Below are 25,867 nucleotides of genomic sequence, written 5' to 3'. Positions count from 1 at the left end.
TTCTCCCCAACTTTCCTGTCCCTCTTCACTACACTTTCACAAAAGGCACAAAAGGCCAAAAAATTACAAAAAAAAAAAAGCTGACCTCATGTACACCGCCTGCATTCACAGGAATCATCCAGTACAGTCTACACCGTCTACTGTGTGATGAATCTTACCAGTAATCACGTCTTCTGGTCTGAATCGTCCCACTGCGTTCAAAGCTCTCTGCAGGAGGCTCTGAAGGAAAGCTGCACAATCTGAATATGACAATTCAGGAAGGAGAGCTCGCTGAGATAAAAACAGTTGTGGAGACAAATGTCACGAGCAATTTGGAAAAAAATCTGAATTTCAGCACCAACAAGCGAACTCATAGTGTGACTGCTGTCAACCAAAAGGCACTAAAGAGGCAAAACATACTTTAAAGTGTACATTTTGATAAGTTGAGGATTATGTGAAAACTGTACATTTCTAAATAAGAAGGTTTAGAGAGTTTTTTTTTTTTTCCTGTTAGACTGGCACCTCATTGGAGTTATTTTTAGACATAAATCTTGCCAAATGTCATTTTAATCATCACTGGAGATTGCACTTATGGGATAATGAGAGTGTGGTGTTGGTGTGACCTTCACTAATGCCAGATGGTATCAATTGAAAGGGTAATATTTTAATACTAAGTAGCAATGTGAATGTTTTACAAGCACAACGAACATCAGCGCTAAGATATTCTTTTGCTTTTTCTTTAGTGGGTCAAAAAAAAAAACCAAAACATTCATATGAACCACTTTTTTTTTCCTCCTGAATATCACCCAAGTTGAAACGAGGCAATGAAATGAAACCCTGCTTAGATAAAAACACACTGACTGTTGTTTGTATGTGCTGGAAACTAAAACGGTTTATTTTTATGATACCCAGATGAGGTTCTGAAAAATTTTAGTAAACAAAACAGCAGCTTTTTATAGATAATTGTATAAATATTCTCAAAAATAAAAACAGTAAAATGTACAATTTTAATCATCAAAAATGAATGATGGTGTGTTTTTTTTGTGTTGCTCCCAAAGGCACAATTCATCAACTCATTCCTGAGTAGTTGATAAGACCGGAGACGTTTCGCTTCGTCAGCGCTCACCACAGAGTCCATAAGCTTTTTCAGGAAACGGTTTTTCCCAGGAGGAAATCGGCGTATTCTTTCCTGCGCAGCACGCGGTGCATTTTGAAAGTGTTGGGCGAGGTGTTGGAGAAGGCCATCATCTGCTTACGAAGTTCCTTGAACGCACCGTCCGCCACCAGCTGCACCCTCATTGGTCCGATGCTGCCTTTGATGCGGAAGGATTTGTAGACGGCCGAGTCCTGCTGGAGACAAATGTCCAGCTGGACGGATGGAGAGGAGACGGCAACCAGAGAAAGACAATGAAGAGTGATTTAATGATGAATACATGGTACCAGAATAAAAATAAATGAATAAAAAAATCTAATTTTGGTTCACACTGGGGTCAAGTTAGACTTTTGTTTTCATCATCTTCCTGTTTCTGTTGGACGCCTTTATTTTGTTGTCTCGTCTTCATGTTGTGTTTGTGAGCTCTACTTCCTGTTGTCTTGATCGTTAGCTCTGTCCACCTGATCCCCATCACCTCACATGTGCATTTAATGTTTGAGTCTCCCTTTGTCCTGTACCAGTGTGTCATGTTCACGTACCGTCCCTTGCGTGTTTTTTTTTGTTGTCCAGCAACCTAAAGAGACGTTTTCTTGCTCGACAGAGTTTTTGTGTTGTGTTCTGCATTCTGACTGTGAATAAATTCTGCATTTGGACCCGATACCTGAGTCTTGTCTAATTTACTGATTTAGATAAACCTTTTAAGTTGCAAACACATCTTAGATGGGTTGGTTTGACATAATAATGTTTGTAATTGCCTCAGCTTAATGTTGTGTGTAATAGAAACTCAAAAGTCTGCAGTAGTTGATTTAAAACTAAATTCAAGTTGAGGTAACTTAATAAAATTGTCTTGATGACTTATTTCTTTCACCTTGAGGTCAAGATTTCAAGCTCCTTACCTCTACCGACTAAACATTGGAATAAGTTTTTACACTCGCCAAACTTGTGCTTATTAAGCTTAAAAGTTCATTTAAAATAATGTGGAAATGCTAGTTGGAACTACAAGTAATCAACTTTAAAGTTTGTGTTTATGATGCTAATCTCTAAGCAATTATAATTATCTTTGATTGTAGAGGAATAGCTCATTCATCTAACTCAGTGTAGTGAGTTGGTTGAACATAATTTCATTAGAAGTTGTTTCTACTCAAAAAGATGGATGCAAACTGTTGAGCTATTTTTGTTTGTTGAGCCAAAACATTATATTTTAGAGTTCAGATGTAGTGACAGTCTCAGAATCTCATCCAATGCCAACAACACCAATAATAAACTGCTTAAGCTGCTGAGCTTATGTAGACTATGTAAAAGTTTTTAACCTGCACTCAATCACACTGTTAAACAGACAACACTACTGAAAGATAAAGTATTTCTTGCTTACCATATGTTTACATACTTATTGCAGTATTTTAGTTGTTTATTTGTACATTTCTGGTTGCACTTTATGCTCTGATTTGTGCTGTTTTTTTATGTTAATGTAGTGTAGTGTACATATGTTGATGTATGAGTCTTCTTTTGGCAGTTTTTAAAGCACAGCCGGATATCATCAGGACAAAACATGTACAGCTGCACTGTAAGATGTGAAAAGTTGATCTTAAACGAATCTAGGAAACCGGTTGCATTCAAAAAAGGTAAGTAAATGTAACCATTAGTCTTAAATTCAGTTGACTTCATATCTACCTGCAAAGTTTAATTAAAATTTAGCTGTATTTACTTAATTTTGTGAACTTAAAAATAGCACAACAGTATCATGAATTTGATCTTTCCAAGTGTTAGAAACGTAAATAATAACTGATCAGATTTATATAGCACTTTTCTAGACACTCAAAGTCGCTTTACACAGTCAGTTGTTCATTCACAGTCATCCCGGTGGTGGTAGCTACAGCTGACAGAGGCGTGGCTGCCATTCTGCCCCTCCAACAATCCATTCATACGCAGGCAAGGTGGGTGAAGGGTCTCGCCCAAGGACACAACGACCATGACACAGGGTACAGGGCAGAATCAAACCACCGACCTTCCGATCATTGACCAACTCGCTCTACCACCTGAGCCACAGCCACCCCGTAAAGTTTCTGGAAACTTCTCCTGCACTCCTCTACTGCACATGTGCACTGCTGAGCTCTGTGTTCAGTCCAGGAACAGAACGTTTCAAGTCCAGTTTTCTCAAGTGTACTTAGTTTTATAACTCTTTAAGGAAAAATGAGTTCAAACGCACAGTCCATGAGTTAAATGAAGAAATAAGTAAAGTACACGAATGTGATTCAAGCTAGCCTAGGTATTACCTTTTAGAGTGTATGCATGTGTTGCATGGTGCATGTGACAAATAAAAGTCTAACGTCTTGTTAGTTTCTTCCTCGTGGTTTGACTTACCTTATATCTTTGTTCCTCTGTCAGTCTCCTCACACCTTTCAGCTCTAAAAACACCTGGTAATGAGGGTCTGATCCACCGATTGAATCTCCTGCAACAGCACAATAAAAATAGGAGTTCTTAAACGCAGTTACGGCATCCAAACTCTGCTGTGACAAAAAAGGTATAAGCGAGGACATCTCACCCAAGATGCCGCTCTCAGCACAGCAGTAGTCGACCAGCTGAGCACCCGGCCACTGAGCAACTGCTTTCTTCAAAGCGTCAAGAAACAAGGCCTCCGACACTTTCTCCCCTCGAACGCTCAGCATCTGACCCCGTCTGACAGGAAGCAAGGAGGAAATAGCATGTTGTGCATTTACATCACACTAAACATGATCCCTGCTGTACACACGGTGCTACACAGTACCTGTACTGGAACTCCACAACGGGACACTGGTTGTGGAATCCAACGACTTTCACAATGTCTCCGATGCGATATCTGTAACACAGCGAATACCAGTGTCATTTGTGCAACTCTAGCACACATTCTGTGCACATTAGTGAGTTATAACGTTAGGTCTTAATGGCGTGTCACCCTGTCGGATGGAGCCGGAGCACAAATCTTGATTATCATTCTGTGAGATGCAGCTCATTCTTGATAGAGTGCAGTCAAGTGAAACCACATCACAGCACCAATGACACGAAGCAATTACGCTGCATAATTTTGCTCGTAAAACTTTTTGTTGACAGAGGTTCACTAAATTTGCAATTACCCTTTATATCAGACCGAACAACCCTTTTGACCATGAAGGCCACGAACAACCAGAGAAAAAGTTTGTGCAGGTCTTTGACTAATAGACGGCAATTTAAAAATAGATTATATAGAAAAAGATCAATCATATTAATGCTTAACTAAATTTAAAACATTTCAGGGGTCAGCATGCCCAGCCAAGAGGACGTATTCTAACTATATGACTAATCTGTACAGTTTTTTTTAAACATTTGTTGGAAAAACTGTTTGCTTTCGGTGTTAAAATGTCACCTAAATGTTCCAAACATAAGCCAAAAAAGCTTCAAATCAGATCACAACATGATGTACAAAACAGTCTCAATCTAAAAAAAAAAAGTAGTATTTTACAACATATTCCAATCATATTTCTGTTTATCTGCTCTATACTTCACATTCAGCTGGCATGTCGTATAAAAGTACAGTTAACTTTTCCCTTTGCGAATGAAATCAGACCTGAAAAGTCCTGAAGCGTTTGTGATAACGAGCTCATAGCTGTCTCCCTCCTTCACCTCCTCCATCAGCAGAGTCTGAGGCGTCTCCTCCTCCAGGCTGCTCTCTGGCAGGAACTCGCAGAACATCGAGCGAGGACACAGCAGGTACCGTCTGTTCAGCTCGTGAGGCCACAGGTTCACCCCGATTAGACCTGCAGGGGCCCATATGTACGATTAGAGCAAATGCTGAACATATATGAGGGTCGTGCTTGTAAACACAACAGGTGCCTTTAAAGAGCCTCTTTAGTGAACCTTGTGAACAAGTCCTAAAGGTGTTTTTAATATGCTGGAAGATGCACAGTGAGCGAAATAAGCAGCCTGACTGAGCACATTGGAGTGTACCACATGGATCCAGACAACCATCATTTCACACATAACAAACCTATGAAACCAAATTCCACTAACTTGTGGGGTGAGGCACATTATTAGACGTTTGATAATATAGTCAAGCTAAAGACTCGTGCTACCTGTTACATTCATACTACTAATGTTGTAGAAAAGCAGACAAAATCGCCGTTCTGATACATCAACTTGTAGGTGACCCTGCTCCTTTTCAGAATCAATTTAAACATGTAGCTCTCAATTACTCCATTATTAAAACCTTGTAGCTTTAGAGTGTTTGAGCAGAGTGTAGGTCAGCAGACATGCTTAAGCTGCAGGATATTCATAGATGTGCTCATTCTAAAGCAGGCAAAGACTTACATCTAAGCCATTTTAAAGCATAAATGGATATTTTTCATGGTAAAAAACATCTAAATATGTCATTTAGGTGCACACAGCTTATAGGGGTTTAAGCAGTGCCCAGAGATGAAGATTAAGCACTTCTATTAATGCCATGCTTGCTTATGCCATGCGTTTACTTCCCTGCTCTTCTTTTGAGTTGCAGATGTCAAACGACCTGTAAAATGTGGACATGTGGGTGTCGCATCAATACCGGTTCCTACCTTCAGTGGCAGCGTAGAAGGGCGAGTAGAAAGGCACTCCTTTGCAGTAATTCTCTCGCAGCATTTCCCCGTAGATCTGATTGGAGCCCGAGTCCACCGCCAGCACCAGGTGAAGGTGAGGCCACAGTCGCTTGGCAATCCCCCTGAAGCCCTCCTGGAAGTGGGCCCGGAGCTGAGCGGCCCTCTCTGGGTCTGGCTTCATTAGAGCTTCAAGCCTGGTCCTCACTTGGGGCTCCAGAGACAGAGCGCTGCTGACTTTCCCTCGCTCGATGTCCTCAACAAGCTCCTGCCAACGATCCTGTGGGACGCAGAGCACATCAGGTAGAAATTGCTTTCCTAATCCTGTATTCATGAAACAAATTAACAGAAGCTTTTTGGTCAGTGGGAGCTTGACACCGGACTCAAGATTTCATCCCACTTTGTACAATAATGTCCCAGTGAGGCAGAAAGCAGGCGCGCTGAAGGATGCTGCAGTAAAGTACAGCTCCACCAAATCACGTGAGTGTTGCTACTAGATTAAATTTTACCTCCTAAAAATTTAAGACAACTTTTTAGAAATTAAAATGATGTTTATGTATAAACCTGAATTTCATTAAATCTAAAAATGAAAATGTTTGAATGGATACACATAATACAAACACTGATCTCTCCTTTCAGTAACACTTCACACAACATCTTGCTGATCACATAAAACAGAGAATGACACGACAAAAAAAATATAACAAAGGAGTAAAAAGGAACTCAGCGTAATGTTTTTTTTTAATGACATGTACCTGTAAGGCACTGAAAGCGTAGAACACGGTGGAAGCAAAGTTGGACTCCAGCGTTCCCACACTGGGATCCTTCAGAGCGAACAGGAGGTGCAGGTACAGAGTGTCCTTCTCACTGGGAACCTGAAGAGACAGAGAACATTGTAATCCTTTGGAAATTATTCTACAGAAAAAAAAATAAAAATTACATCTCCCGAAGTGTCACAAGTGTAAAAAGTGTTTAACTTAAAAAAAAAAAACCTTGGAGTGACTTCATCTTTAACAGTGCTTTAATCTTTTCGTTATTTTATCGTGGCTTTATTCGGATATGCATTTTACTCATTGTTTTTATGTCTTATGGGTTTCTATGCCTGATTGCACAGCACTTTGGTTCGATTCATGTTGTACTACACTCCAAAACTCCTCGATAAGATCTGAGGGCTGCACTACGAAGCGAGATTAGTGGGTTAGCGAGGTATGTTGAGCTTAAAGCCAGAGTTTTCACGAAGGTGGCTCTCTTTTTACCTGGCTACATCTCCATGGTAACAGATGCTGTGGAGCTAACCTGGTCGGGAGCAGGTTATGTTCAGAGTTTCAGATTTAAATTAGAGCGTCCCCTTTAACCAGATCGTTTCCTGACTATTATTTATGAGCGACACAGATTCTCAGCTGAAGGAATGTGTTTCATCTGTAAACATGCTGAGTTGTGCATCACTAATATCACTGAATGAAGCTGTGTAGTTACAATATCGCACAGTCGGTGGAGACGGAGACGGAGCGCTCCACACAGGCAGTACTTGGCTGCTGATGCCAGTTTAGGTTGGAGGTCACAGTTCTGTTGCCACCATCAGAGGCGGCAGCGGGAGGTGTGCAGGCTGGTGGTAGATTGCGGGCGAATATAGATCATACATATATCATATCAAGTTCGAATTGACAAAGAAAATTGAAAACCACCTTTGTGATACCAGTAATCTCTGGCTGGGGCTTTTCGGTTTTGTTGATGCAGCGTACACAAAGAAAGCCTTGCTGTGTCAAAGTTGCTTCATAGCACACCCTCTGCTGTTGTACATGCCAGTTACTTGCAGATACATGCAGTCTATCCTTAGACTGTTATTAAAACACTTGCTGTCAGAAGTGGGATTCGAACCCACGCCTCCAGGGGAGACTGCGACCTGAACGCAGCGCCTTAGACCGCTCGGCCATCCTGACTGCAACCATCCACTTTTACGTTGAGTTTTTTCACACCAGGGAGCACATATTAGGGAAAGTGAGCGGATCTGACTGACAGACGGATGATTACACAATTCTTCTTTGCATGAATAATGTTTGGCTGTAAGAGGAGAAGGATAATTTCATCCTTGTGCAAGCGTCGCGAGTTTTATATGACCTCACAAAAGTAGATGTCTTTGCAATGATACTATACGGTAACACTGAGTCTCTCCATCATTGCATTTTGGCGTTGATTTTCCAAGTCTCTAGGAGTCTACTGTTGTAATAAATGTACTTTATAAATAAATCTGACTTGCACAAAAACAAAGAAGTGACTTGTTGGTCATACCTCGAAGGCAGGAGCTGGAGTTGTGTAAAGGTTGAGCATGTGGCGGGAGGAGGCTGGCGTGGAGGAGTTTGGTCCGATGGGAATGCCGGCCTCAGACTGGCGAAAAATAGGGGTGTAGAAAAACTTGGTGGTGCGTTGAAGGCTGTCGGTCGCTGGGAATGCCTGCCGCATTGCTTCTAAACACACGGCCACTCCCTGATGGAAACACATTGGTTTTAACATTCACACGCACAAGACAAAAGCAATAACCAGGAAAAACACATCATCATCATCATCATCATCAAGCAGCAGCATCACCTGCAGGAAGAACTCAGAGTTGGTGTCTTTGGTGCTGAGCAGCATGGAGCTCCGTCCCGACGTCCCTGAGGTCATGGCCAGAATCAGCGGTTTCTCAGCGATAATCACGTTCTCCTCGCCGACAGCGATTCGCCTGATGAGGTCGTGATAGTGTTCGTATGTGGTGATGGGGTGACGCGCCCGGAAGCCATCACTGTCTGAAATATAGAAATCAACACACAGTTTTTAGGGTTTTTACCAAGTCAGGACTGTTGTTATAAACCATTTCTCCTCATCTTTTAAATTAACTTTGAAGTAAAATGATCAAACAGTTCCCAGTCCCAGCATCACAACTATGATGACTTTCTACGTTTTGTCCCATGTGACTGTAAACTCATGTCTGGGTTTCAGACATTAGATAGATTAGATAGAACTTTATTGATCCCTTTGGTAGGGTGCCTCAGGGAAATTGTTGACATTTGGTTAAACGAAACAAATCATATCGAAACATCACTCCAGGCTTCAAGAAGTTATCAGTGTTTCATATTTCTTTAAACAAATAAGTTGATTTAGAGAGACAATTAAACAGTCGCAAAAAATAAATGCATGGAGAGCTAAATTTTAAGAGCTAAAGTGCTAAATTATATGAAAAAGATTCCTCTAGCAAATTGAACCTGCGTCCTCAGCTAAATCCGGATGTCCTGCAGACATTTCTTTGCTGTGCACTCCGTTTATCCTGAACATACATACATGAATGAAAGGTGTTTTTCCACTGGTTATGCATGTCATTCTCATTACCAAAGCTCCTTGATAAGATCCGCTGTTGTACGTGCCAAATATTCATAGATACATGCTGCCTATGCAGATGAAAACATCTGCTGTCAGAAGTGGGATTCAAACCCACACCTCCAGGGGAGACTGCGACCTGAACGCAGCGCCTTAGACCGCTCGGCCATCCTGACTGCACACTAGCATCCTTACACAGAGTTTTCCAAAAAGTGAGGTGGTCTGATTGATTGATTACTGACATTATTCATTTTCTGATTAATGTTTAGCTGTAAGAGGATAAGGACAATTTCAACCTTGTGCAGGGGTCACAAGTTTTATCAGACTTCACAAAAGCAGATCTCTTTGCAATGGCACTGTACAGTAATACTGTGCCTCTCCATCATTGCATTTTGGCATTGATTTTTCAAGTCTTAAAGTCTACTGAAGGGATGGAACAACATTCTTCCACAAGATATTCGTTCATTTAGTGTTTTGATGATGGTGGTGGAGAACACTGTCTAACATGTTGGCCCAACATCTCTCATAAGTGTTCAACTGGGTTGAAATCTGGAGATTGTTTCCATTCAGAATCCCTTCTTGTCCTATTGATGTCATCCTAGAAGAGACCACTCCCATCAGGACAGACATTTTTCATCCGAGAATAAAGGTGATCACTCACAACAACTTTGTACTGATTTGCAGTAAATAATTCCCTGTAAGGAGACAAAGGGATCCAAACATCTCTACAGTTCAACAGATCCACCTGATCCCCTCTGTAGAGGTCAGTGGTCCAGGTTTTCCTTTAATTTGTCACCATCTGTACACAGTATGTACACCATACATAACGTTACATCACAGTTTCTCAGGAGTGAAATCTGCTGGTTTTCCACACACAGATTGTCAGATTACAAACGTGCACACGTCTACTGATCATGACCACTGTCTGTTTCTGTCGTTACCTTTAATTGAGCTGAAGTCGTACTCTCTTCCATAACATGTGTTGGCGTTTTTACGCAGACGCTTCAGCAGAGTCTCTTCTTGAACCTGCTTCACCTTGAGCGTGTCGGCTTCGAGTTTCCGTCTCTGCCGTCTGCCCAGCCAGCCCACAGCCTTCACGGCAAGATACTGGCTGAACAGGCTGCCCAACGTGCGGTTCCCACCCTTCATCTTCGAGCTCATGTCCCTCCAAATGAGCGCCATCCCGGCCAAGGAGCAGACACCGACGGCGGTGGGCAGCGGGGACGGCATGGCTGGAGCCAAGAGCCGGGGTTACACAAGAAACACAAAAGGCACAGAGGAGACAGATGGGGGCGCTGTTAGACAACATCACACCGTTATCCGTTTCATCTGCTGTCAGTACAGACAACCTGCACACCACTGTCTCAGCAGGATACAGTTGAAACCACGTCTGCTCATCTTCATCCTGTTCAACACACGTACCTTTTCCATTGATGGCGACAGCGATCGACAAAACCGCAAAACAAAGCGGTACTGCTACGCGAAACCACGAGAACTTCATCTAGAGAAACTATGTGATGTGACGTTCCTGTTGTTATAACAGTTTTCAAACGGAATATTGTTTAAGAGTCATTTATTCGCCAAAAAGAAGAGCATTAACTTTTTCCTGTCACACTCGTCTGTGCTGCTTCCGTGTTTGGGTCGGAGTCCGTTGCGCTGATTGGCTGACTGAACGATGACGCAACAGTCTACGCCACACGTCCGAAAAAATAAAAAAAAATAAAATTAGTCGTTTAAACAAAATTCTGCATTCACAGAAGTCGAATTTAAAAAGCCAGCCTCATAAGTTAAATGTCTCATTAAAGCCGTACATGTCATCTACTGCTCACTGCGCTATTAACAATGGTTTTGTTTTTAACTGGATTTTTCATCTTCTTTAACTGCATTACTCCTGTAGCGGCAATCTACTTACAAAACAATGCCACTTGAGGGATTCTGGAGGCATTTCCAACACGTGATGGTGCGTAAAAACGAGGTCCGCCATGGATGTGCGTAACGTAACTTGCAAATCTTAAAAAAAAAAAAAACAACAAAAAAAAAACCTACACAAGGCGGTGTGCCGAACGACTTAAAATGAGCTCAGACACAAAAAGACAAAAAATATTATAACACCCATTCAGACGGTCACACACACAGGCACGGAAAACTGTGTGGCTTCCCCTGGCTCAAATTCGTGACACTGATCACCTGTGCTTCACTCATCAAACCTCTGCCTGGTTGATTGCTACCTACGCCCACAGGTGCGCAGGTAACCCGAGCAAACAAGTTCCTCAAAGACATACACACTCATAAATACAACATATACACGCAGTATAAATCTAAATTGACTAAAACAACTACCGTGATTTACATGGACTTATACACAACTTGCACGCACAAGACATTTTTTGAGTTTCTTTAAATAGTACCTTGTTGCTGTAAACACTTATCCGTGTAAAAGCTGGAAAAATAAAAATAAGACCTTGCTCTTAATACGTTTTTGTGCATCACTCTGAGTCAACTTATTCTGAATCCCAACCTGAACCACTGCGGTGTACCACATACCTGTTGAACTGTATTTTTTTTTTATTATTAATAACTGTATTTTTGCTGGCCCTGCGATGGACTGGCGACCTGTCCAGGGTGTCCCCTGCCTTCGCCCTAAGTCGGCTGGGATAGGCTCCAGCCCCCCCGCGACCCTAGTGAGGATTAAGCGGTGTACAGATAATGGATGGATGGATGTATTTTTGCTCTGAACTTTGGCTCACTTTAATTTTGCACTAAAACTCTGCTTCAACCTGCTATTTTATTTAAACACTATCTCCTTGTTTAGATATGTATGTTTTATGTAACTGCTTGAAAGCAAAGAGTCGAATTCGCTTTATGTGTTCACATCTTTGGCCAAGAAAGCTGATTCTGATGTTAAAATGAAACAGGTCATTAGAAGTTATTTCCTAAAGCCACTTTCATCCTGGTTATGAATTTTTATTTCCTCTCCACATCCATATTGTTCCTACAGAGGTTTAAACACACCTGTTCATCAATCAGTCTATTAGCTATTTTAACATTTGTCACCAGAACCAGACCAGTTCATGTGTACAGCTGACAGTAGGACTTTCAGTTGCACACTTGTCATTTCTGCACTCTGTTGGATGCTGCAAGTGTAAGACTGTATGAACAGAGACACAGGATCTGTGTATGTGCTGCTGATCAGCTGTTACACATGTCAACTTGTCACTTAAGAACTGCTGCTGCAACCAATTTAAAAATGTTTTCTGTCAGAAGTGGGATTCGAACCCACGCCTCCAGGGGAGACTGCGACCTGAACGCAGCGCCTTAGACCGCTCGGCCATCCTGACTCCAATTAGCTACAATTACATTGACTTTTTCCACAACCTGCTTCTTCGGTTAAATCCGACTCTCCTGTAGACATTCTTTGCTGTGCATCCTGTTTATACATAGATGAAAGAAGGGTGTTCTTCCACAGGTTACATATGTCATACTTATTACCAAAACTCCTAGATAAGATCCGCTGTTAAACGTGCCAAATATTCGTTGATACATGCGCCGGAGATTCAGCTTCAAACGGACCATCATTACTGAAAAGTCTTGCTGTCAGAAGTGGGATTCGAACCCACGCCTCCAGGGGAGACTGCGACCTGAACGCAGCGCCTTAGACCGCTCGGCCATCCTGACTGCAATGTTGCATTCACAGCCATGAAGATAGTGGGAAATACCATCGTGACAGCAAACCTTTGAAAGATAATCGTAAAACCACTGACTGCCTGAGGAGCAAAGGTCTGCAAAATCTGTCTTCTTTAAAATCACTTCTTAAAGCTTTGTTTTGCTCTTGACTTGCCTTTCTGTGATGTCGTTTCTTGCAAACTGTTTTTTTCACCATGTTTGTCAAAAGAGAAGAACGCAGAGGAGAGTCAACAACAATGAAAACTTGATTAATATTATTATCTGTTTAAAAAAAACAAACATCAACAATAAGTCCTAAACTGTAAACGGTGTTGGCTTTATTTAATCCTAACAGTGAAATACTCCTTGTGTGCTAATATTAGAACACTCATCTGTTTAACCATGTCTACTTGCTGAGGTCGACTCAGTTTTTCACATAAGCGAGCTAATATTCAAAAGACTGCATTCTGATAGACTGACAGTTGCACGTTAGTCATTTTTCAACCAATCAGAGGAGAATCGTGACTTTCAACAAGCGCATAATTTTAAGGTCCCACCGAGATTTGAACTCGGATCGCTGGATTCAGAGTCCAGAGTGCTAACCATTACACCATGGAACCACACTGATGAAGCTCAATGCTCCCAATTTCTCCCAAGACGTCATCATTTCTTATCAAAAGTAAGTCATTATCTTTGCCATATTGTTGCGTTCACGGACGTGGTGAGAGTGGGAGATGCCACAATGACTTAGCCAGCTTTGAAAGATGATCTTGAAACTACTGACCGATTGTGTCATAAGCATGTTTCACTAAAGAGAACCAGAATTTAAAGATTTTAAAACAATTAATTGTTTTGTTATTAAGAATTATTTTGAATAATAAATAGTTTGTTTTTTAATGTTGCTCTGAAGTAATCAACACTGATTCCCCATTATTTTTAATTTTAGACAGAGGAGGAGTAAAATACACAACACTGATCTGTGTCAAACAGCTCAGTCTCACAGCTAAAGTTTAAGACAGAGGTTTAGTATTTTAGAATCTGGGGACTGATAATAGTTGACAGAATCAGTGTTTGGCTGCAGGATAGTTTGTCACCAGAATTGAAATACACAACACTGATCCGTGTAAAAGTTGGAAAGATGCAGTTATTTTTACTCCAGCAATGACATCTGACACCACTTCAGCACCAACTGTAGGTTGTTGCCTTTATTCCAATCAATAAATTGGTTGTTTCTACATTTATTTACTAGAACCACAGCAGGTCATGTGCCCCGACAGTCAGTAGAGCTGCAGTTGGAGGCTGTGGTGGAGTTTGTCTGTGCAGAATTTGCGAACGGGCAAACCAGTGCTGACACAGGATCTGTCAGAGGCTTCAGCAGCTGCTCCTGCTGTGATTTGTGTTACAGAAGTCCGACACACACATAACAAATCTGAAAAGTCTTGCTGTCAGAAGTGGGATTCGAACCCACGCCTCCAGGGGAGACTGCAACCTGAACGCAGCGCCTTAGACCGCTCGGCCAGCCTGACTGCTTTCTCACAGTTTCTTAATGGAGTTGTTCATATCAGAGGGCAAATGATTTGGGGTTCTGATGTGGTGTATGTAGAACAGGACAGTATTTGTCTCTAGTAGTGGGTTTATGTTCTAGTGACATTTTTAAGAAACATGCATCACTACGCTGTTAAAGTCCTACGTGAGAGCAGATTATTCAATGTACCCAGAAGAGAAGGATAACTTTAACATTGCAGTGAATTAATCCTCTTAAAAGTCAGGTCCCACCGAGATTTGAACTCGGATCGCTGGATTCAGAGTCCAGAGTGCTAACCATTACACCATGGAACCACACATACATGTCAAGTTGCTGAAAAAAAAAAAAAATCATACTTTCCTACCACCATGACCAGCTACAAAATTATAATAAAGTCTAACACATATTTGTCATCTTGCTTTACATTATTCATTTATTTCTAAATGTCTACACACTGAAACAGTTCATTAAAATTAAGATTCTCTGATTTGTGCCTAAAAACAGGAAGAAAGATTTAAGTAATTGGTTATCAAGCTGCCCTGTCAATGAAATCACTGGGTTTTAAAGAGGCATACATCAAGACACTGTCTCATCAAGTCTAAGTGTTCCAAAGTCAGGTTCCACTGAGATTTGAACTCGGATCGCTGGATTCAGAGTCCAGAGTGCTAACCATTACACCATGGAACCACACTACTCTAACACAACGCTCCCAATGTCTCGCATGACGTCATCATTTATTATCAAACTGAGTCATTATCTTTGCCATCCTGCTGCGTTCACAGACGTGGTGAGAGTGGGAGATGCCACAATGACTTAGCCAGCTTTGAAAGATGATCTTGAAACTACTGACTGATTGTGTCATAAACATGTTTCACAATAGAGAACCAGAATTTAAAGATTTTAAAACAACTCATTGTTTTGTTGTTTTGAATTATTTTGAATAATCAATAGGTTTTTGTTTTTCTGTTGTTCTGTAGTGACTACATTTGACATGAAATGTGAATAAAACAGCTCAGTGTCACAGCTAAAGTTTAAGACAGAGGTTTAGTATTTTAGAATCTGGGGACTGATGACCGTTGACAGATCACGTGTTTGGCTGCTGAATTGGTTGTTTCTACATTTATGACTAGAATCACAGCAGGTCATTTGCCCCGACAGTCAGGAGAGCAGCAGTTGGATGCTGTGGTGGATTTTGTCAGTGCAGAATTTGCTCACGAGCAAACCAGTGCTGACACAGGATCTGTCAGAGGCTTCAGCAGGTGCTCCTGCTGTGATTTGTGTAACAGAAGTCCAAGACACACATAACAAATGTGAAAAGTCTTGCTGTCAGAAGTGGGATTCGAACCCACGCCTCCAGGGGAGACTGCGACCTGAACGCAGCGCCTTAGACCGCTCGGCCATCCTGACTGTAAGCTGTACTGTAACCCTAACCGTCAGGTGAGTATTTTTTGACTGTTGTTGTTGGGGGATGTCAGACAATGAGTATAATGCAAAAATCGTGCAAACCATTACATCAGAGAACCACAGTGACACCCAGAGGATGGCCCCCATTTATTAGAACCGACCCTGTGGCAATGTTGCATTCACAGACATGACTATAGTGGGAGATACCACAGTGACACTAAACCTTTGAAAGATAATCGTAAAACCACTGACTGACTGATCAAAGTAGATTTTTAGTCTCAGCCTGTATAAATGAGTCCAAGAAATTATGACACTTTGAATTTGATTTTCTTACCAAACACTGAGGAGATAAAAAGCAATGTCTGACCTCAGAATGTGCAACCATCCTCGGAGTTGAAACGGACCAAAGTACGCCTGTCCCTCCTGTCCCATCCACCTCCTCACAGACAGAGCCAGCGGCCGGTCCTGTAACCCAGTCAGGTACAGTTTGTGTTGACCAGAAGTGACATGACACATTGACAGGGTTCCAGCATGTTCTTAAAACGTCTTTAAAATGTGTTAAATTTGTCATGACCTGGCTCAGGAGGTCACAACAAGAAAAATGTTCAAATAATTCTTTATTAAATCAAATATGACCAAATTAAATAACCAAATCCAACCTTGGTGTACCTGTGGAGAGAGCCAGAGTAGAGGTAGAGAGAGTTAGAGCAACTGCAGGACTCAAGTACCTTCATCACACTGGGCCCAGGTGTGCTGAGTTACTCCAATCAAGCCACTGCGAATGAGAGACAGGTTTGGGACACACCTCCAAGATGACAACAGCGGTAAAGACACTCCCCGGTGATCCCACAGGGGCATCACACATTTAAATGTTATTTTAAAAACCGTATTTGTTCATTCTTTTTAGGCGATGCTCTGTGGGATCTGCTGGACAGCCATGTGGTGGAGAGGCAGGTGAGGAACGCTGCAGCTGAAGTCCAGAGATACATGGTGAATCCTTTAATTCCCCGGACGGAGGATCCGCTCCACTTCTGGAGCAACTAAGAAAGACAGTTTACCCACACATGTATAACCTGGCACTGCAGTTTCTGTGCACTCCAGCCTCTTCTGTCCCAAGTGAATTAGAATAAGAATTAGAATAAAACTTTATTACTATGTGAGAGGATTTTCTCAAAGGCAGGAGAAATTACTCCCAAGAAGAGGAACAGACTCAGCCCTCGCACTGTAGAACAAATCCTGTTTCTGAATAAAAACCTAATAAAACAGCCTTATATGCATTATATGTTTATTTTACCAGTTCATAAGCATTTTCACTGTCTAGTTCATAAGCACATGGAGGCAGGGACCTCACAGCACAAGCAAGCTATGATAAGATTGTGTTGTACATTAATATGTTTTTTTATTTAAATCTATTATGTTTGCAAATGTGAGGAAGTCACAAGCAAAGGGAAACCACACCATGAGACATGTTTAAACAAGACACGATCAAAATTGTTTATTAATCAAATAAACATCACATTATTTCTTCACCCAAACAAACACATGTTCAAAGCACCACAACGACTGCCTGATTTCAGACAGAACTGTCACATGATAATAAACGGAAGCTGTCAGCTCAGCTCTGTAGAGGTCCCACCATCATGAAGCGATTCATTTCAAGTTGTAGATTCAAGCTGCTCTTCATACTTTTGGCCACCAGATGCCGCCAAAGAGGACTGCGTTGAAAAGCTTCCAGTAATGAACTCTTTCTCTATACAAGCTTCAGAAAGCTTCATTTGGTCATCACTATTTACTGCTTTTTACAAAGAAATACATTTAAAATTATGCAGAAAAGCTGGTGCCCAGTCTTCTCTATGGGGGCGGAGCTCACTGTTCCTAAACATAGATAACAGAGACCCCATGATGGTACATACATGAACTTATCATCTTGCCTGTATGTGCCTGCTGTCGATGAGAATCCAGAACAGTGTTTAAAACATCAGAACTATATTGTTGAATTTATTACATTATGCCTATGTCAAGGCCTTCCAATCCTGGTCCTCGAGGGCCACAATCCTGCATGTTAAAGGTGTTTCCCTCTTCCAACACATCTGATTCAAATGATCAGGATCGTTATCAGGCTTCTGCAGAGCTTGATGATGAGCTGATCATCTGAATCAGGTGTGTTGGAAGAGGGAAACACCTTAAACATGCAGGACTGTGGCCCTCGAGGACCAGGATTGGACCTGGCCTATGTGATGCCCACTTGACGTGTGGTGACATTTGTGTGGATGCTAATTTCGTCTTATTGTGTATCAGAGTAACCTGATTGTGGGTCAGAGGCTTGCAGTGGCGGCTTTGTGACAGTAGGTGGCAGTGCAGGACCGTACTTCACACCACAGTAGTGATGGGAAGTTCGGTTCTGTTCAAAGAGCCGGCTCTTGTGGCACGGCTCCCAAACGGCTCTTAATTTATTATCATCTGTAGCCTCATATTTTAGCCTAACTTGGCAAATATAAATGTGTGCTCATAAACCCTTTTGAATTCAGTGTTTTATGAGAAGCCTAATGACCTAATTTTATGTATTTTTATGTTACAACAGCAGGCATTCTTACTTTTGTTTTGTATTTTAATCAAATTTTTAATCCTAATTCAACATCAAAACACTGCAAACAAACCCACAGAACAGAACCAGAACAAAACTCAGTTCAAACACCAAACCGTGTGTCCTTAGCGCAGGTTTGCATTCAAAAAAATTAAATGTCTCAGCTTGGCTCTCGGTTCTTATCTTCCTTGTTTTTGAGAGACTCTCTCAGAGGGAACAGATGTCGTCTCCCCTCCATCACCTTCACCAGGTGGGGGAAGACTGAGGCCTTGGCCTGCCACCAGCTCAGTGGCTCCTCTGCTCTTTGGATGAGGGGACTTCTCATCCAAGAGGCTTCATCAGCTCTGACTGACTCGTTGGGAGTTCCACATACTTTTATCCTAAAGGAGCCATTAACACCTGAGTTTGGGTTTCAACTGGGGGTTTGTTGCTCCTCCCCTTCGTTATGTGAGTCGTTAGTGCTCCTCCTACCACAAAGGGGTTCGTTAGGGTCTTTTGTGGGTAGGTGTGGATGTAGTTTCATCTTCCTGGGGGGAGATCTTAGGACTGAATTGTAAACAGGTGAGAGGTGATGCCTCAGACCTCCACCTCTGTTGAGGGATGGTCTTTCCAGTTAGATGGCTTCTTCCACCCCTCTCTCAAACCATCTGTCCTCCCTGCAGGCCAACATCTGTACGCTGTTGTCTTTGAATGCGTGTTCTTTGTCCTTTAGATGCAGGTGGACTGCTGAGTCCTGAGGACTTAAATCAGCATCTGGGCCTTAATCAGCAGTCGGGGAGGTGAACTCTGGGCTGAGGCCTCAGACAGGACCAGATCCTGACAGATTATAAACTGCATGTTTTTACTATTTTCTCTCCTTCAGCTGCAGAAAGTAGCATAAAGAATAATCACACGTTGATGGTGTCATTGTTTAAGNAGATGTCTCCCTCGTTACCAGGCTTCTGCAGAGCTTGATGATGAGCTGATCATTTGAATCAGGTGTGTTGGAAGAGGGAAACATCTAAAACATGCTGGATTGTGGCCCTCGAGGACCAGGATTGGACAGCCCTGGCCTATGTGATGCCCACTTGATGTGTGGTCACATCTGAGTGGATGCTAATTTCGTCTTATTGTGTTTAAGAGTAACATGATTGTGGGTCAGTCAGAGGCTTGCAGTGGCAGCTTTGTGACAGTAGGTGGCAGTGCAGGACCGTACTTCACAATACAGTGGTGATGGGAAGTTCGGTTCTGTTCTAAGAGCCGGCTCTTGTGGCACGGCTCCCAAACGGCTCTTAATTTATCATCATCTGTAGCCTCATATTTTAGCCTAACTTGGCAAATATAAATGTGTGCTCATAAACCCTTTTGAATTTAGTGTTTTTATGAGAAGCCTAATGACCTAATTTTATGTATTTTTATGTTACAATAGCAGGCATTCTTACTTTTGTCTAATATTTTAATCAAACTTTTAATCCTAATTTAACATGAAAACACTGCAAACAAACCCACAGAACAGAACCAGAACAAAACTCAGTTCAAACACCAAACCGTGTGTCCTTAGAGCAGGTTTGCATTCAAAACAATTAAATGTCTCAGCTTGGCTCTCGGCTATTATCTTCCTTGTTTCTGAGCAGACTCTCTCAGAGGGAACAGATGTCGTCTCCCCTCCATCACCTCCACCAGGTGGGGGAAGACTGAGGCCTCGGCCTGCCACCAGCTCAGTGGCTCCTCTGCTCTTTGGATGAGGGGACTTCTCATCCAAGAGGCTTCATCAGTTCTGACTGACTAGTTGGGAGTTCCACATACTTATATCCTAAAGGAGCCATTAACACCTGAGTTTGGGTTTCAAATGAGGGTTTGTTGCTCCTCCCCTTCGTTATGTGAGTCGTTAGTGCTCCTCCTGCCACAAAGAGGTTCGTTAGGATCTTTTGTGGCTAGGTGTGGATGTAGTTTCATCTTCCTGGGGAGAGATCTTAGGACTGAGTTGTAAACAGGTGAGAGGTGATGCCTCAGACCTCCACCTCTGTTGAGGGATGCTCTTTCCAGTTAGATGGATTCTTTCACTCCTCTCTCAAACCATCTGTCCTCCCTGCAGGCCAACATCTGCATGTTGTTGTCTTCGAATGCGTGTCCTTTGTCCTTTAGATGCAGGTGGACTGCTGAGTCCTGAGGGCTTAAATCAGCATCTGGGCCTTAATCAACAGCCGGGGAGGTGAACTCTGGGCTGAGACCTCAGACAGGACCGGATACTGGCGGATTATAAACTGCATGTTTTTACTATTTTCTCTCTTTCGGCTGCAGAAAGTAGCATAAAGAATAATCACACGTTGATGGTGTCATTGTTTAAGTCACAGCTGATAGAACTGATGAAACTGTAGTCGAGTAGAAAACATCAGCTCCATCTACTGGTCATAAACACACAATACAACGTGCAGCAAATATTTTATTCTTTTATCTTTTAATGAATCCTCAGGTCTTCTATTGTTGGCTTTTTAATTAAACCTAAAATCTTGTTATTATGACGCACATCAAGACTGATGTTTCTACAGGACAAGACCGACCGTTTTAGTCTTTTACGCTTTTGATTGATTTGATGGATGTTATTTATTAATTACTCTTCTTAGAACTGATTTTATTTTTTGATGTTTCTATTTATTCGCTTATTTTATTTATTGCTATTTCTATTTGCTTATTTACATATTTTAGTCTATTTAATGTATCATTTATTACTTTTTTAAAAAAAATTATTAAATTCTTTTTTTTTCTTTTTAGGAATTTTCTATTTTACCTTTCACCGATCTATCTGTATTCTAATCATCTTTATCTTATTTAGGCTTTTTTATTTATCTTATTTTATTACATTTTATCTCATCTGAGTCTTGATGTTGGGGGTTGTTTGTGTTGTTTTATTGCAGTTTTATTCCTTTCATCTATCAAACATTTTGTTTGTATGAAAAGTGTCACAAAAAGTCCAATTGATTGATTGATACAAATTTCTATATTACATTTTAGGCATAGGTCACATGATGGACTGGTGAATTTTGATTGGACGGATGAATTACAGGTAAACACCGTTATCACTGTTTCCCCCCTAGTATTTAACAGTGATTATGTTTCAAATTAATCTAAAAATGTCTCACAATCATCAGTAATTCCAAAAATATTTCTAAATAACTGAAAAATAATAAAATTCAGGGGAGATGATCTAATCTAACCGCTTAGGTCGAAGCTCAATTTATGGCTAATTTCCAACATCTCCCTGCACTAACACACACCTCAACAAAGAAGCGCGTCTCGCCTGCCTCTCCCCATCAAAGCAGAGGAACAGCAGAGTAAATATCTGCAGCGTTTGGACACTTCTTTGTGGAAGGATGTTTCACGCGGCTGGCAGGAACAGTGTGTTCCACGTGGTCGCTCCAGTGAGTCACCGCTCTGATCCGGCTATTTGTACTCCTCCAGGCACTGGCGGAAACAAAGCAGATACATTACTGAAAGGCACCGTTTTTTTGGAAATCCTCTAAAGCTGTGCATGCAAATACCTTTTTTTGTTTTTTTTGCTGCATTGTGTGAATGACAAGTCATAAGGGATATTAGCCTTATTGGCAATTAGGGAACCTTTGGTGGCTTTATTTTTGGAAGATGTTTAACACAAAATAGGCACGTTTCTGCTGATATATTAAGTCTGTGCACATGAAAAGTGGGAAAAACTTAAGACGATGCAGTGAAAATGGAGCTGGCTTACATTTCCCTCACACTCCTGCCATATTCATAATAAAGAACCTTTCAAATCTCCTGAAACACCTTCAGATTGCGGAGGCTGCGTTTTTTTTTCTTCCATATATATGTGGGGATGAGGATTGAAAACCCATGAATAGTTTTACCTCCAGATCTGTCTGAGAGATAACTCTGAGCTGTGTGTATTTGCAGAGCAGCCATCTCCCCAACACCAGCGACAACATGCGGGCGGCCTGATATAAACCTCAGTGAAAGACAATAGTTACCGGCGTGTGTGCGTGTCGACTGCAGAAATGGATTTGTCGCTTTCCCCGACGAGCGGACTCGACTTCACTCGTAGCCGTAATGGAACATGAGCCAGTTAATCGTGTGAAATTAAACAACAAACTCCACTTTCTCCAGTCGTGATTTAGATATGATGCCACTTCCTGATTGCAGAGCGGTGAACCTCAACCTGTTTGTCGTCAATCGCAGGAAGCTGAAGTTCTACACGTGGCCTTGTGATCATCTGCAACATGAAAAGGGTTTTTATCGTGCTCATACAAACAAATGCCACAGGTAACGCAAGTGAAGAAGATCAGCCATTAATTTACAGATATAGCCGCCTACCTTTTGATCTTTGCGCTCCTGTTTGAAGCATAATAAATTAGCCTCTGAGCCTCAGAGCCGCTCCTGTTTGCGTTGCTAGGAGACATATAGCCATACAGGCATCTCAGGTTTTGAAAATCCTCCATCCCTGATTGCTGACAATCTGAAGAACAGAGGAGGAGAGAGCGGTGCGTTGGGCTGCAGTGTTTCATAAAAAAAAAAGAAAAACTTGTCTGTCCAGCTGAGATAAGGTTACATAAGGCTGCCTCTCAAATACTTCCACAGACTCACAATCTGTTTCACTCTCACCTGTGACTCCTCCGCATCTTTTAGTAAATATTAAACTACGAAGCTTGGGCTAGTGGTTACACAGAAAAAAAAAAAAGTTCAGTTTCTAGTGCAGGTGCATTCATTTACAGCCAGTTAATAAAAGTTACCCAACAAATCAGAATTCATGATATCAATTAAAGACTAAATCATCACTTAAAAGTTGGTCGTGATTAACTTGCATCAGCCTAAATTCGCCACTAGAGGGCGGTAGCAGCACATCTGTAAACATCCACAAGTTTCGTTGTATTTTTTTTGTCTTCCAAACTATTGAAATGCACAACTTTGGTAATCTTTTTTTTTTCTTTTTGCATTGTACAGGACGGCTTTACAGAGAGCTGCCAAGCAGAAAGAGAAAGCGGCCAGTTTTAATTAACTTACACCAAAGTGTGCGACTGGACCGGACGAGTGAAGCATTCAGATCATTTGCTGCTACAAGGAGGAATACCGCAACACATGCTGCTGGCTGGCTGCATCTGTGGGATGTTTTATGTTAATTTATCATCTTTAAAATCTTAATGTGTGAAGTAATCAGTGGTGGAAGAAAAGTAAAAGTTCCAACGCAGTAATAGAAAGTTACTTCACTTTAAAGATTTTTAAAAATCCCAAAAACGTGCAAAAACACAGGTTTAATCTTGAATAATGTGTTGAATTTTCAAAGCTTCTTACATAGAAAGTCCTACTCCTAAAAGAAACTCAAATCGTCAGTGTAGTTAAGTTGAAAGCACCAAATTTGCCTCTGTACTTTAGCCGAGTGGATGTCTGTCAAGGGGCTGCAAGGTGGCTCGGTGGTTAGCACGGTTACCTCACAGCAAGAAGGTCGCCGGTTCTCATCCTGGTGAGGACACCCAGGATCTTTCTGCGTGGAGTTCGCTTGTATCCCCGTACAGGGTGGGTTCCCTCCGGGTTCTCCGGCTTCCTCCCACACAGTCCAAAAAGGTTAACTGATAAGTAGGTGTGAATGTGAGTGTGCTTGGTTGTCTGTCTCTAAGTGTAGCCCTGTGATAGACTGGTTACCTGTCCAGGTGAACCTGCCTTCACCCTGAGTCAGCTGGGATAGACTCCAGCCCCCCACGACCCTGGTGAGGATTAAGCGGTGTATAGATAGTGGATGGATATTACATAGAGAGTCCTACTCCTAAAAGTAACTCAAATCATCAGTGTAGTTAAGTTGAAAGCACCAAATTTGCCTCTGTAGTTTAGCTGAGTGGATGTCTGTCGAAAGGAAAGTGCTGAACTTGAGTCACATACAGGATGTGTAGCAAAAGGTCGGGAGGTAATATTCTTGATCAGTGTCAGGAATTGAAAATAGTCCATTTTAGTAAGGCACAAATACCTGAAGTGCCACACTGGAGTTAATGTGCTGAGTTACACCAAAGTTTATTCAATCTGACTCAAAGTGGAGAAAACTATTCAGAAATCATCCAAAGAAAACTGTTCCCTTAATAAAGCCGATACTTTACCGCTGATCTTCTGTTTTCAGACCTGAGACCGTGATCCTCTTCATAAGCCTGAACACACCAGGTGGGGTTCGGCAGCCACATGCCAGGTAGGCGGCTGGTGGAGAGAACGCTGTCACTCATTAACACACTAGTGAAGGTTATTGTTCCCTTTCTTTTGATCTTGTCCCCTTGAATTGGTTTTTTTTCACTTCTTGCGGCTTTTTTGGGGGTTTCCGGGGTTTTCTTGGAAAACCAGGGAGGTTCCAGTTTTTTTAGGGTTTTTTTTTTTTTTTAATCAACCCACCTCTAAATCGTATTAAAATCAACGTCAGGCCGGAGGGTTCTAATTAGCTCATAAGACTCATCTCGACGTGAAATCTGCTAAAATGAGGTTTTATCTCTCATTCAGGGTTACTTGTGTGGAATAATCCAGAGCGAGCGGCTGTTTGTTCAACTCCGAACGCGGCTCTTTCGGTAAATATTCTCGGGCCGACTTCAAGGTCAGGTTTCAATGAGCGTCGTGCCTGTTTTGGAAGTCGAATGTGAATAAATTCGTAAATATTAAAAAACAAAAAATGCAGTTTGGAAATGAGGCAGCCTGCAGTGACAGACTCGTAGAGATGAAACAAAAGAGAAAAAAAAACACAGCTAAGCCGTGGTTAAAGTTACCAGCTTTCTCTTTTATTGAAAAATATAGCTGTTATTTCAAAGAGAGGAAAGTGAAGGAGGTAAATATATTAATATACTGTAAAACCAGAATAAGGAAGAAGGGGGAAGAAAACAGTACATACTTGGCATAACACTACAGCCACTGAATAGAAAAAAAAAGAGAGAGAAAACATTCTACAGCTGAACTTTGAGCCAGTTGTTCTGTGTTTTTTTCCGCAGTCCTTATCTTTTTTTGCCACTCACCAAACCACAGCTGTCAGGGAAAACTTTTAAGCAGACCTGGGGCAGAAGACAGCAAATTCCTTTACATGGTTTATTCTGGCCTACTTAGGAGTTTCCCACAGAGAAACACAACAAACGCCAGAGAGTTAAGACAATTACAAGAAAGTATTTCAGCGTCATTTAGTACACTTTTCCATAATTCTCTATTTACGTCTCCTAAACGTCTAAACTGCGCCAATCCCAGTTGGCAGGTCGGCGGGAACATGTGAACACTCGCAAATTTCGACCACAAAACGTTTGGAGCTTCCCTCCGGCTCCCACGCTGGAGGCGTGCAGTCGCGCCGCCGATAACGAGGACTGTTTGCGGTAATCGTCAATGGCACTAACGATATTTACACTGCTTGATTAAAACAACAGCTGATAAGGAGTGTTTCTGTGAGAGGGGAGTGTCCGACGACGTCTTCAAATTTGGCCCATATACACATGAAAACATGAAACTGGTGAAGTAGAAAACATCCTGACAACCCGGTGAGACGGTCAACACCTACTTGGCAATTTCCCTCCTTTAAAAATGTCAGAACTTCCCGTTTATGTAGAATAAAAACAACAACCATTCCAACAAGCCGAGGCAGAAGCACAGCATCCTGACTCCAACGCCTTCCCAT

The 25,867-nt window shown here is 41.8% G+C and overlaps 1 protein-coding gene and 9 non-coding genes across 10 annotated transcripts; all 10 read right to left on the bottom strand.

Moving 5' to 3' along the window:
• Positions 1 to 851: 851 nt before the first annotated feature.
• On the bottom strand, positions 852 to 10,713 carry ghdc (GH3 domain containing). The gene is made up of 11 exons (XM_008275475.1): positions 10,487 to 10,713; positions 10,006 to 10,296; positions 8,300 to 8,496; positions 8,003 to 8,197; positions 6,469 to 6,588; positions 5,696 to 5,993; positions 4,714 to 4,903; positions 3,898 to 3,969; positions 3,676 to 3,809; positions 3,494 to 3,582; positions 852 to 1,347 (listed from the first exon to the last, which is right to left on the bottom strand). The coding sequence occupies exons 1-11, from the start codon at positions 10,563 to 10,565 to the stop codon at positions 1,126 to 1,128; spliced, it is 1,887 nt and encodes a 628-aa protein (XP_008273697.1). The 5' UTR covers positions 10,566 to 10,713; the 3' UTR covers positions 852 to 1,125.
• Positions 7,571 to 7,653, bottom strand: trnal-cag (transfer RNA leucine (anticodon CAG)). The gene has a single exon. It is a non-coding gene; the product is annotated as a tRNA-Leu (tRNA).
• On the bottom strand, positions 9,158 to 9,240 carry trnal-cag (transfer RNA leucine (anticodon CAG)). Its single transcript has one exon. It is a non-coding gene; the product is annotated as a tRNA-Leu (tRNA).
• A 1,606-nt stretch (positions 10,714 to 12,319) lies between the features above and the next one.
• On the bottom strand, positions 12,320 to 12,402 carry trnal-cag (transfer RNA leucine (anticodon CAG)). The gene has a single exon. It is a non-coding gene; the product is annotated as a tRNA-Leu (tRNA).
• Positions 12,403 to 12,656: 254 nt separating this feature from the next.
• On the bottom strand, positions 12,657 to 12,739 carry trnal-cag (transfer RNA leucine (anticodon CAG)). The gene has a single exon. It is a non-coding gene; the product is annotated as a tRNA-Leu (tRNA).
• A 536-nt stretch (positions 12,740 to 13,275) lies between these two features.
• On the bottom strand, positions 13,276 to 13,347 carry trnaq-cug (transfer RNA glutamine (anticodon CUG)). The gene has a single exon. It is a non-coding gene; the product is annotated as a tRNA-Gln (tRNA).
• An 823-nt stretch (positions 13,348 to 14,170) lies between these two features.
• Positions 14,171 to 14,253, bottom strand: trnal-cag (transfer RNA leucine (anticodon CAG)). Its single transcript has one exon. It is a non-coding gene; the product is annotated as a tRNA-Leu (tRNA).
• A 241-nt stretch (positions 14,254 to 14,494) lies between these two features.
• On the bottom strand, positions 14,495 to 14,566 carry trnaq-cug (transfer RNA glutamine (anticodon CUG)). Its single transcript has one exon. It is a non-coding gene; the product is annotated as a tRNA-Gln (tRNA).
• Positions 14,567 to 14,867: 301 nt separating this feature from the next.
• On the bottom strand, positions 14,868 to 14,939 carry trnaq-cug (transfer RNA glutamine (anticodon CUG)). Its single transcript has one exon. It is a non-coding gene; the product is annotated as a tRNA-Gln (tRNA).
• Positions 14,940 to 15,576: 637 nt separating this feature from the next.
• Positions 15,577 to 15,659, bottom strand: trnal-cag (transfer RNA leucine (anticodon CAG)). The gene has a single exon. It is a non-coding gene; the product is annotated as a tRNA-Leu (tRNA).
• Between the last annotated feature and the right edge of the window lie 10,208 nt (positions 15,660 to 25,867).

Source organism: Stegastes partitus, unplaced genomic scaffold (genome assembly GCF_000690725.1).
Source record: "Stegastes partitus isolate 25-593 unplaced genomic scaffold, Stegastes_partitus-1.0.2 Scaffold52, whole genome shotgun sequence".
NCBI classification, from domain to species: Eukaryota; Metazoa; Chordata; class Actinopteri; family Pomacentridae; genus Stegastes; species Stegastes partitus.
This window is presented reverse-complemented; position numbering and strand designations above follow the sequence as displayed.